The 12,744-nt window shown below is 46.8% G+C and overlaps 1 protein-coding gene across 1 annotated transcript in view; it reads right to left on the reverse strand.

The window, feature by feature from the left end:
• Nucleotides 1-10,718, reverse strand: part of LOC139407278 (forkhead box O3b) — a 76,228-nt gene extending 65,510 nt beyond the window's left edge. Inside the window, exon 1 of the mRNA XM_071150918.1 lies at nt 9,199-10,718. Within this exon, the coding sequence (XP_071007019.1) occupies nt 9,199-9,756 (558 nt within the window). The 5' untranslated portion in view covers nt 9,757-10,718. The remainder of the gene's footprint in view (nt 1-9,198) is intronic.
• Between the last annotated feature and the right edge of the window lie 2,026 nt (nt 10,719-12,744).

The raw sequence follows: 12,744 nt of genomic DNA on the forward strand, positions 1-12,744 counted from the left end.
GTTTATTCCCAGTGTCCTTAGCTCAGTGATGAGCTTTGAGGGCACTCTGGTGTTGAACGTTGAGCTGTAGTCAATGAACAGCATTCTCACATAGGTGTTCCTTTTGTCCAGGTGGGAAAGGGCAGTGGGGAGTGCGATTGAGATTGCATCATCTGTGTTCTGTTGGTGCGGCATGCGAATTGGAGTGGGTCTAGGGTTTCTGGCATGGTGGTGTTGATGTGAGCCATGACCAGCCTTTCAAAGCACTTCATGGCTACCGACGTGAGTGTTACGGGACGGTAATCATTTAGGCAGGTTACCTTCACTATCTTGGACACAGGGACTATGGTAGTCTGTTTGAAACATGTAGGTATTATAGACTCGGCCAGGGAGAGGTTGAAAATGTCAGTGAAGACACTTGCCAGTTGGTCCACGCATGCTTTGAGTACATGTCGTGGTAATCTGTCTGGCCCTGCGGCCTTGTGAATGTTGACCTGTTTAAAGGTCTTGCTCCCATTGGCTGCGGAGAGTGTGATCACATAGTCGTCCGGAACGCTGGTGTTCTCATGCATGCTTAAGTGTTGCTTGCCTCAAAGCAAGCATGAAAGGCATTTAGCTCGCCTGGTAGGCTCGCGTCAATAGGCAGCTCGCTACTGGGTTTCCCTTTGTAGTCCGTAAAATACAATCTTAGTCTTGTATTGACGCTTTGCCTTTTTGATTGTTCGTCTGAGGGCATAGCGGGATTTCATATAAGCGTCCAGATTAGTGTCCCGCACCTTGGAAGCGTAAGCTCTAGCCTTTAGCTTGGCGCAGATGTTGCCTGTAATCCATGGCTTCTGGCTGGGAAATGTACGTACGGTCACTGTGGGGACGACGTCATTGACGCACTTATTGATGAAGCCAGTGACTGATGTGGTATACTCCTCAATTCCATTGGATGAATCCAGGAACATATTCTAGCCTGTATTAGCAAAACAGTCATTTAACGGTATGAACAACATTATGTACAAAATGTGTTACAAAACGTGAGGGGGGGGGGGGGTGGGGTGGAGTAGATTACAGGGGGGGAGGACCATGGAGTAGATTACAGAGGAGGAGGACTGTGGAGTAGACCCCACATAGCCTGGTTCCTCTCTAGGTTTCTTCCTAGGTTTTGGCCTTTCTAGGGAGTTTTTCCTAGCCACCGTGCTTCTATACCTGCATTGCTTGCTGTTTGGGGTTTTAGGCTGGGTTTCTGTACAGCACTTTGAGATATCAGCTGATGTACGAAGGGCTATATGGTTACTACGGGACAGGTTACTACATGATTCCATATGTGTTATTTCATAGTTTTGATGCCTTCACTATTATTCTACAACATAGAAAATAGTTTTTTTTTACTTAAAAAAAAACAACTTGAATGAGGTGTTCTAAAACTTTTGACCAGTAGTGTACACACACACACACGCACGCACGAACACACACACACACACACACAGTGGCAGGCTCAGAGGGGAAGGTAGTAATTTGAGGGTCATTAGAAGAGCCTGTGGTTGTCCTCACGGTTGGCCATGGTCTCTTCCATGCTCCTGCCCAGTAACACTTCATTTTCAGCACTGCCCATGTCCTGTTTAATATAAAAGATGAGCGGACTTTATAACCAGCTATAAATAGGAGAGAGAGAGAGAGAGAGAGAGAGAGAGAGAGAAGAGAGAGAGATGGAAAGAAGAGAGAGAGGAGGGAGGGAGAGCAGAGAGAGAGAGGAGAGAGAGAGGAGAGAGAGAGAAGGGAGTGAGAGAGAGGAGAGAGAGAGGGGAGAGAAGAGAGAAGAAAGAGAGAGAAGAGAGAGAGAGAGAGAGAGAGAGAGAGAGAGAGGGAGGGAGGGAGGGAGGGAGAGAAGAGAGAGAGGGGAGGGGAGGGAGAGAAGAGAGAGAGGGGAGGGAGAGGGAGAGAGAGGGGCATCAAACGGTCAGCTCTGTAATTGCCAAGCCCTCCCCCTACTTTACCTGTCAATATGGCCTCATCATCAGTGAAGTCATTGTCCCCGCCACTCTTCAGCCATACACCATCACAACAACACAGTGAAGGTATGGGCCTACTCTGCTTCAGAAACAACAGTCATTAACATGGATGTAAACTGTCAAATGGACAACATGCAGCTTGTCCTTGGGGAAGCCAATTAAAGGGCTCCATTGATTGGCATGTGAAATAGAAAGTGAACCCAGTGGGACTGTGATATAGCTGCAGGTTCACTGTTCAGAGAGTGTGGCACTAATCAGAGGAGAGAAGGAGAAAGAAGCCCTGGAGCAATGGGTTCCCATAACCTAGCGCCCCAACCCCCCCTTGCCCCCAAAACACCCACAGTCCCCTCTATTGGGAGTCATTGCCAAAGGGCAGCTGTAATACACCAATTTGGAGCAAAGCTTGTTCATTGACTCCCTCTTCCCCCCCTTTAACTGCGTTCACGTCAATTCATCCAGATTGGCACAGTGCCAAGTCTTTAAGGAGTCTCCTGGATCGTGCTCCCACCGTCAGGGTGGTAACGCATGCTCCCACGCACACAGACACACACACACACACAAAGACCCACACACAGACAGACACCACATCTAGGTTTCTCACTAGCAATCAAACTCTCTGTGTTTCAAACTAGTGGCTGGTTAAAATTACACTGGTTACAATCTCCTTTCACTTATACTAGACTCCATTTTGTTGGTGGTTCTATGCGGCTGCTCTTACAGAAGCCATGGCAATGTGCTATCAACCTGTTACACTGCTAAATCACCACAGTGTCATTGAATTCCAATGCCTTTCTATAGAATACACATGTATTGTTAATGGCTGTCTCTATGACTCCAGACTGAAATGTGTACACACACACTGACAGCAGAGCGGTGTTCTCAGCACAATAACATACTTCCAAACCTGTCTTCACGGAAATATCCAATAAAGGCCTAATCCAGTCTGGAAACCAACATGACCCTGAACAGCTTTGACCCCCAAGCCAAAGACTTCTAAATATTTAGTTAAATAGTTAACCAATAGCTAGCTACCTGTCCCGGACTATCTGCATTGACTCTTTTTGCACTAACTCTTTTGACTCATCACATATGCCGATGCTACTGTTTATATCTATCCTGTTGCCTAGTTACTTTAACCCTACCTATACAGTCAAATCAAATGTTATTGGTCACACTCATATTTAGCAGATGTCAATGCAGGTGTAGTGAAATGCTTGTGTTTCTAGCTCCAACAGTGCAGTAATATCTACCAATTCACAACAATACACACAAATCTAAAAGTTCAATTATGGAATTAAGAAATATATAAATATTAGGATGAGCGATGTCGGAGTGGCATTGACTAAAATACAGTAGAATAGAATACAGTATATACATATGAGATGAGTAAAGCAGTAAGTAAACATTATTAAAGTGACTAGTGTTACTGACCAGTGATTCCAAGTCTATGTACACAGGGCAGCAGCCTCTAAGGTGTAGGGATGAGTAATCGGGTGGTTACTGGCCAGTGATTCCATGTCCATGTACACAGGGCAGCAGCCTCTAAGGTGCAGGGATGAGTAACCGGGCGGCTAGTGATGGCTATTTAACAGTCTGATGACCTTGAGATAAAAAAAAAATTCTAGTCTCTCTGTCCCTGCTTTGATGCACCTGTACTTACATCGCCTTCTGGATGATAACAGGGTGAACAGGCGGTGGCTCGGGTGGTTGATGTCATTGATGATCTTTTTGGCCTTCCTGTGACATTGGGTGCTGTAGGTGTCCTGGAGGGCAGGCAGTGTGCCCCCGATGATGCGTTGTGCAGACCGCACCACCCTCTGGAGAGCCCTGCGGTTGCGGGCGGTGCAGTTGCCATACCAGGCTGTGATACAGCCCGTCAGGATGCTGTCAATTGTGCATCTGCAAAAGTTTGTGAGAGTATTAGGGGCCAAGACAAATTTCTTCAGCCTCCTGAGGTTGAAGAGGCGCTGTTGCACCTTCTTCACCCCACTGTCTGTGTGGGTGGAACATTTCAGATCGTCAGTGATGGTCACGCTGAGGAACTTGAAGCTTTCCACCTTCTCCACTGGTGTCCCATCAATGTGGATAGGGGCGTGATCCCCCTGCCTTTTCCTGAAGTCCACGATCAGCTCTTTCGTTTTGTTGATTATTGGTTATTTTCCTAGCACCACTCCGCCAGGGCCCTCACCTCCTCCCTGTAGGCTGTCTCGTCATTGATGGTAATCAAGACTACTACTGTTGTATCATCTGCAAACTTGAGGATTGAGTTGGAGGCGTGCATAGCCACGCAGTCATGGGTGAACAGGGAGTAGAGGAGGGGGCTGGGTGGCACCCTTGTGGGGCCCCTGTATTGAGGATCAGTGAAGTGGAGGTGTTATTTCCTACGTTCACCACCTGGGGACGGCCAGTCAGGAAGTCCAGGACCCAGTCAGACCCAGGGCCCCGAGATTGATGATGTGCTTGGAGGGTACTATGGTGTTGAAGGCTGAGCTATAGTCAATGAACAGCATTCTGACATAGGTATTCCTCTTGTCCAGATGGGACAGTGCAGTGTGCAGTGCAATGGCGATTACATCGTCTGTGGATCTATTGGGGCGGTAAGCAAATTGAAGTGGTTCTAGGGTGCCAGGTAAGGTAGAGGTGATATGATCCTTAAGTAGCCTCTCAAAGCACTTCATCGTGGCAGAAGTGAGTGCTACGGGGCGATAGTCATTTAGTTCAGTGGCTGGGTTCCTTTTGTAATTCGTGATTTTCTTGTGTCTGAGCCATTGAATTGCAACTCCACTTTGTCTCTATACTGACATTTTGCCTGTTTGATCGCCTTACAGAGGGAATAACTACAATCTTTGCATTCAACCATATTCCCAGTCACCTTGCCATGGTTAAATGCGGTGGTTCATGCTTTCAGTTTTGTGTGAATGCTGCCATCTATCCACTGTTTCTTGTTTGGGTAGGTTTTAATAGTCACGGTGGGAACAACATCCCCTATACACTTCCTGATGAACTCAGTCACCGTGTCCGTGTATACATCAATGTTGTTATCCGAGACAACCCGGAAAATATCCCAGTCCGCGTGATCAAAACAATCTTGAAGCACGGATTCCGATTGGTCAGACCAGCATTGAATAGACCTTAGCACGGGTACTTCCTGTTTGAGTTTCTGCCTATAGGAAGGGAGGAGCAAAATGGAGTTGTGATCTGATTTGCCGAAGGGAGGGCGGGGGAGGGCATTGATGGCATCCTGGAAGAGAGAATAGCAGTGGCCGAGTGTTTTCCCAGCGCGAGTACTACAGTCAATGTATTGATAGAACTTCAGTAGCGTTTTCCTCAAACTTGCTTTGTGAAAATCCCCAGTTACAATAAATGCAGCCTCAGGATATGTGGTTTCCAGTTTTTAAAGTCCAGTGTGGATATCTACCCTGTTAAAATCCCCAGCTACAATAGATGTGGCCTCAGGATATGTGGTTTCCAGTTTTTAAAGTCCAGTGTGGATATCTACCCTGCACATCGACTCAGTACGGTTACCCCGTGTATATAGCCAAGTTACCGTTACTCATTGTGTATTTATTCCTTGCATTATTATTTTTCTACTATTTATCTTATTTTTCTCTCTGCATTGTTGGGAAGGTCCCATAAGTAAGAGTTATTCTGTTATTCTACACCCGTTGTTTACGGAGCATGTAACAAATAAAATTTGATTTGATTTAATGGATTTGTTTGCCCACTTCTTTCTTTATCTCCCTCCCTCTATCCCGCGCTCCCTCTATCCTGCTCTCCCCCAGTGTCCTCCTCCTCCTCCGTCTTGATAAGACCACTAATCATTGTCGGACTGGTGAATCAACACATTCATCATGCAGATGATCATCACAATCTATCTCTGCTGGTTTATAAGGTGACAGTTTCATATATACGGCCTCGGACCAAATGGGGGTTGGAGGTGGGCAGGGCTGCGGTCAAGGACAGACAAGGGAGGGGAGTGTTGGAGGTGGGCAGGGCTGCGGTCAAGGACAGACAAGGGAGGGGAGTGTTGGAGGTGGGCAGGTTCTGAGGTCAAGGACAGACAAGGGGGGGGAGTGTTGGAGGTGGGCAGGGCTGCGGTCAAGGACAGACAAGGGAGGGGAGTGTTGGAGGTGGACAGGGCTGCGGTCAAGGACAGACAAGGGAGGGGAGTGTTGGAGGTGGGCAGGGCTGCGGTCAAGGACAGACAAGGGAGGGGAGTGTTGGAGGTGGGCAGGTTCTGAGGTCAAGGACAGACAAGGGAGGGGAGTGTTGGAGGTGGGCAGGGCTGCGGTCAAGGACAGACAAGGGGGGGGAGTGTTGGAGGTGAGCAGGTTCTGAGGTCAAGGACAGACAAGGGAGGGGAGTGTTGGAGGTGGGCAGGGCTGCGGTCAAGGACAGACAAGGGGGGGAGTGTTGGAGGTGGGCAGGTTCTGAGGTCAAGGACAGACAAGGGAGGGGAGGGATGAAGGTGCTGGTGGTAGACAGGGACAAATCTAAAACATTGCTAAACAGAGACAAAAGGCAGACAGTTGCTACTTGGGGCCTGGGGAAGTCTAATGTACTGTAATAACAGTCTAATATAGTGTAATAACAGTCTAATATAATGTAATAACACAGTAATAAATTACTTTGAACAAATGAAATCATTAATTATAGTTACATTTATCATAAAATAATGATTCTCTACACACACAAACTAATCCTTGAAAGGGGAGACTGGGTGAGTTTGCGTGAGGTGTGTTAAAGATAATGAACAGATGCGTCTGTGCCTGTCTGTGTGTTCTGGAATGTTCTACACAGTACCCATGTAACAACAGGAAGATTGGGAGGATTTCCTTATGTACATTTATATGTATATGTGAGTCTTCATGCGTGTGTTTATTAAACAACACTGTGTGTGTGTGTGTGTGTGTGTGTGTGTGTGTGTGTGTGTGTGTGTGTGTGTGTGTGTGTGTGTGTGTGTGTGTGTGTGTGTGTGTGTGTGTGTGTGTGTGTGTGTGTGTGTGTGTGTGTGTGTATTTACATCCCTGCATCGTCAGTGACATAACTGAGCCTGAGACTTGGGCTCTGCTCTGTAGCTGTCAAGGGGGGCTGGACTCTGAGCTGAGCTGCCTGTAGCATCAGGATTAATTAACACAGAGGCCCAAAGTTCACTGGAGCAGCCCCAGGAACACACACTCCCTAACCACACAATGAGGTGCTAACACGCACAGAGGTACACACAGACAACTTAACCACACACACAAAGGAATACGCACACACAGAGAAAGGTGTACACACACACAAGCTTAACTGCACTAGAGGTCCTATTTTGGTCTCTCTCTCTCTCATACCACAGCTACTCTTAGCACACATTTCACTCACTCTTGATTGCACTAAAGTGAAGATGTATTATGCTTGTGATTGATTGGATATCTATATAATGCAGCTATGTGTTGTGGTGCTAGGCATAGGCATGTGTCAAGAGCAGGTCATAAGAGGTGACCCAGAGCGTCCTGGGTGAGGTCAGTCAGTGAGAGGAGAGGAACCCACAGGGATTACTAGGATTTGCTGAGCAAATCTACTCAACAAAGGCAGCTTTCCCACTGCACATGTATGAAACCTAAGCTGACAAACTAACCACCCTGTCCTGAAACCCAAGAGTTTCTGAGAGTGAAATCACAAACTGAAAGCAGGTCTGTGAGAACACCACGGTTGCTATAGGGCCTTGTGAACACCTGCCACTAAAGCTCTTCTCTGGTTTCATTGGTTGTCAGTAGCCATGCCATGTTGATACCTTAAAGCTGGTGGCGTTGGTTGTCTTATTGCATTGGCCTGATATAGCTTGCCTGCTCCTAAGAACTCGGGAACGCGCCTGTGGGACTTTGTGGCGCTTAGCGAACGCTGGTTATAGCAGGCCAAGAGCTCTCTGTCATAAATTGTGGCTGTCATTGGCTGTGTTTTTTGTGGGCTACTATAGGCTATTCTAAAATGAACAGGGCAGATTATCACAGACCCCCCCCCCCCCCCTTAAAGGCTAATCGACACATCAAAACATTTCAAAAGCTGCAACAGCTGGAGTCTGTGATCACAATGTGTAATGACAGAACTATAAAAGGCATAGCCATGGGAATGTGGTAACAACATCTATGTTCCGGCGTCCTGCCTGTTCCATATTTTTTTATCAGGCACTGAAACATGAGCACCCCACCCGCCTGACCGTCCATGCCCCAAATTCCTTGGGCATCAGCCCCGCAGGGTGGCAAATGAACACAGCCTGTCTGGTCCCTCCCCTACAGCGCATGTTTCAGCAGCCCACCCAACCGCCACAGGAGCACAGATAACTCATCCCCGCCTGATAACTGATGGCCTTTTCGGCCAACGAGACAAGTCCGCGGGGCCGGGGCCCTGACGCAGTGAGATCCGATCCGTGACCTATGCTCTTTAGCCCCACACACCCCATCACTCTATGCCTCGTTCCTGGCAAGGGTTAGGGGTTACATTCCCTTTGAAGGTAGTCTTACTCCCGGCTGTTCACCCGACCTGGCGGCATCCCAAGTCGTTATGTAATTCCCCAACTGCATTATGAACAACATTGGCAGTACAGTATCCTACCTGACCCAAGAGATATGCTAATTCCTGAGGTTTAGGCCTACATAACAAATATAGGACTTTACACAGGGACTGCCCTGATAGGCCTACATTCACTTGTTGAGGCAATAGAGCGCATAAATAGTTAATTCTGATCTGACAGTTGAATCACTTCTGGCAACCAGCAATGTTTGTTCTTTACTCTGAAGTTGGGATTAATTGTAGGACTGTACATTCTATGATTTATGTAATTGTATCAATATTTTGGCATAGTCATTCTAAATAGGTTACAGAGTAGGCCTACAGAGTGACTGGCTGCTACAAAGTTGACAATTTGTGTGTGTGTGTGTGTGTGTGTGTGTGTGTGTGTGTGTGTGTGTGTGTGTGTGTGTGTGTGTGTGTGTCCCACTCCACGTGACAGTATAGATAGGCTACACTCGAAGTTGAGTCACACCTAATTCCAAAAGAGGGAGAGAATGTGTGTATGTGTGTGTGTGTGTGTTTATAAACAAAGGGAACATCCAGAAGTACAAATTCTCAAGACCCATGTGTTTCTTGTTATTGTTGTAGTTTTGATTATAGTGGGTGGGAGGTGGGGGGATTTAATGAGGGTGGGGTAGAAGAGAGGAGGAGAGCGTTTGTCGCTTACCTTCCACCCAGCCGAACTGTTGCTGTCGCCTTTGTCTTTGAAGTACGGCACACATCTCACCATCCAGTCATAAATCTGAGACAGAGTCAATCTCTTGTCCGGCGTGCTCTCTATGGCTTTGGTTATCAGGTCAGCATATGATAGATTCCCCCACGCGTTCCTGCGCGACGAAGACTTCCGTGGAGTCTGCGAACCCGGGCCGTTGGTGCCGAGTGCGCCCGAAGTGGTCGTGGGGGAGTGGGAGGAGAGCGGGGAGCCTCCGTTCTCCTGTCCAGACAGCAGTCCTTCGGCCGTAGGGCTGTTGCTGTTCTGGTGGTCTGCTCCCACGCTGGAGCTGGTGCCATTGACGTTGATGGCCATGGAAGTGGCATGTTGTTCCTCTTCATCATCCTCTTCTTCGGGTATAATGTCAGTGTCGTTGCTTTCTGGTTTCCCCGCATTGGACTCGGGTCGGGGCAACGGCCAGGTGCACGATCTTGGCCGTTTTTGTGGCTCGAAGTCTGGGTCTATGGCCACGTCCAACTCATGGAAAGGACTGGGAGTTGGGATCTCGGCCATCTCTCCTTCAATTACTAGTTCGTCCCCGTTGCCCGCTGATAAAGTCAGTAGATAAGTAGTGGAGAGCTGTCAAAGTTGCATTCCATGAAAGCACGCCCCCGTCCTTTGTTGCTATTCCAGACCAGCAGTCCCCAAGGGTCACTGCAAACTCAGCGCGAAATTATAAATTAAATCCTCCGTATTAAAAAAGAGCATCAATATGCTGTTCAGGGTGGATTTAAAACGTAGAATGTCGTGGACTATTATAAATGTATTAACACCATAACTGGTAAACTATGGCTATTATCCTTGGCTCAAAAAGCAAGCCACAGCTACTTCACGTTTGACAATCGCAACAGTTCAAAACGGGTTGCTGCATATTCATGGTATTTCTCCTCGACTGGAGCAATGGTAATAATAACAGTATAGTGTGTACAGTTCGGTTCACGAGTAAATTATAAACGGTGTACCACGGGTTCGTTCATCAATAAGCGGTTACGCGTTCCTTCCTTGCACGTTCAAGATCAAATCCCGCACTGATACAAAATAACTGAATACACCTATTGCCACCGTGAAAGTGAAGCTGTGGCCAGGACACAGTGCAGCCCCCTCTACGTTCAGGGCTGCCACGGATAACCGCGCTATGGTGAATTAGATGGCTGCAACACCAGCGATTAATTACCGCATAGTTCTATTCCAATTGTCATTGCTGCCATTTGAACAAACTCCCTTTCGCTTCCAAGTCCTTTCTACTACCAGACTGCAGACAGGAAACCTGCGTTTGTTGTCAGTGTCGACAGAAAAACGAAAAGGAAAGGAATAACCGAAAATTATATCTGTCTGTTCAACGTCGCCTCTACTGACCACGCAGCACAGTTGGTATGGAAAACGAAACGCCACCTCACTCTCAGTTACAGTAGCCTATCTCTCCAGCAGCACACATAAACACTAACCTATCTGCTTAGCATATTCCGTCTTAAGACAGCCCTCAACAAGCTCGAAGTTATACAGCAACAGCAGCAATAGGCTAGTAGCGTTGCCACCCCCCACTGAAAAGGCAAGCCCCCTGGATTCAGTATACGAGATCGCCCTTTAAAGAGACACTGCTCCTAAGCATGTGTGCACTAAAGCAGTGGAGGCTGCTGAGGGGAGGACGGTTCATAAAAACGGCTGGAACGGAGCAAATGGAATGGCATCAAACACATGGAAACCATGTATGATATTTGATACCATTCCACCAATTCTAATTCCGCTCCAGCCATTACCACGAGCCCATTCTCCCCAATCAAGACTTCACTAACCTCCAGTTGGGGCGCGCAGGCATGTCAAGGCAAGCAGTGTGTGGAAGGATACAGAAATAAACAGACAGATCGTCAAAATATTATTTTACACCGATAAGAACACAAAGAATATTCCAAGTTGGACAGAGGACATTCATATTTAATTCCAAATAATTGTATTGCTCCTTCTGGAAATGTTTACAATTCATAAGTTAATGACACAGGCTACATTAGGACAATCATTTATACATATTGTTGACATATATTGTTGTTGCCACTTCCTCTGTAGCACACTATTACAATGTAACAACTGACATACACATGTGTAACAACATAGGCAAATACCAGCAGGTGTGTTTATATTCCTTGTGTTGGGTATTACACTTCGTTCATGACATGCACATGTCATGCATTCTATCAAATATGTCAATGAAAGTCTCTCAGTCAAATTGAGTAATTTTAAAAATGTCTACCACTTGTCCCTTTAATCCGAGAGCATGGGTGCCAATCAATCTCAACAGCGCTCGCAGAACACGCCCATTTCAAAACAGATCGACCGCTTCAAACATATGACGTCATTCCAGTTATAATCAAGAGATAAGGGAAGAAATCCTATACAGTTCTCCGTTCTGTAAAGTGATACTTCGGAGTGATCTCCCTCCCCCACCACCTCCCTCCTTGTCTGTACGAAAATATCAGCAGTAGCCAGCCTACATACGTCTTTGTTCCAGAGAAGATGTTGTGTAAATTGCCGGCCCACCTTGCAGGGACACGCGGTCTCGATTTCTGTAATCTGTACAGAAATGATCGTGTTCCACCTGTGCGAACTGCGCTGTATTCATCAATGAATTCTTGGAACGGTTGGTATTGATTATGACTGGATAATAACGATCCGATATAATAGTTCAGAGAAAACACGCACACATCCTGCAAGGCATTACTTGTGTAGTTATGGCTTTGAATTTCACATGGAAAACATCCACACTATTTCATTTATTATGATCACAAAGGAAATAGATACACATGCATACAAAACGAACACAAGAACACACTGACACACACACACAGTCCCTCTTTGTTCCTCCTGTCCCAACTATATAAAGAGGAATGGCTGATCCAGCAGTTAGGTGCCTGTGAATAGCTGCTGCAGTGGAGGGTTAACTGCGGGGTGATGTCACCTAGGTCCTAAGGCTGTACCAATCACCTGGAGCTCCTAACAGTCTGAAACGGCCCGACCTAACTTGGCACAATGTGTTTAGGCATCAGAGAGAGGAAAGGGACACAGGAGGTGGATGAATGAATGCTTCTGTAAGAGGACAGTGTAAAAGAGAGAGAGCAGTGAGTGAGAGAAAAAGTGTGACAGGTAGTCTTGCTGCTTGAATTGAAAACAGTGTCATCCTTCAGGGGTATATTTATAATGATCACATCACAGCATTGTCAGATGTGTCATTTCAGGCCAAGAACATGTATAGCTGTTTGAAGTGCTCCTGTCACTTTAATCTATACCCACCTGCTGTGAACTCTGATGTCACTCACCACATCACAGGAACCAGCTCAACAAAGACTTCCATTCAGTGTCCCTAAAAGAGCGAACACATCAACAGGATAGTTGTCTGCACAGTAGGGAGCCGTTCATTCGCTTGCTCTCGTTGCAGTGTGTTATAGGGGTCACAGGTCTACTGCAGAGGCCTACCATGGAGAATGATAGAGATAACATCATTGTATCGTC

The sequence above is a fragment of the Oncorhynchus clarkii genome, chromosome 4 (genome assembly GCF_045791955.1).
Source record: "Oncorhynchus clarkii lewisi isolate Uvic-CL-2024 chromosome 4, UVic_Ocla_1.0, whole genome shotgun sequence".
In the NCBI taxonomy this organism is placed as follows: domain Eukaryota; kingdom Metazoa; phylum Chordata; class Actinopteri; order Salmoniformes; family Salmonidae; genus Oncorhynchus; species Oncorhynchus clarkii.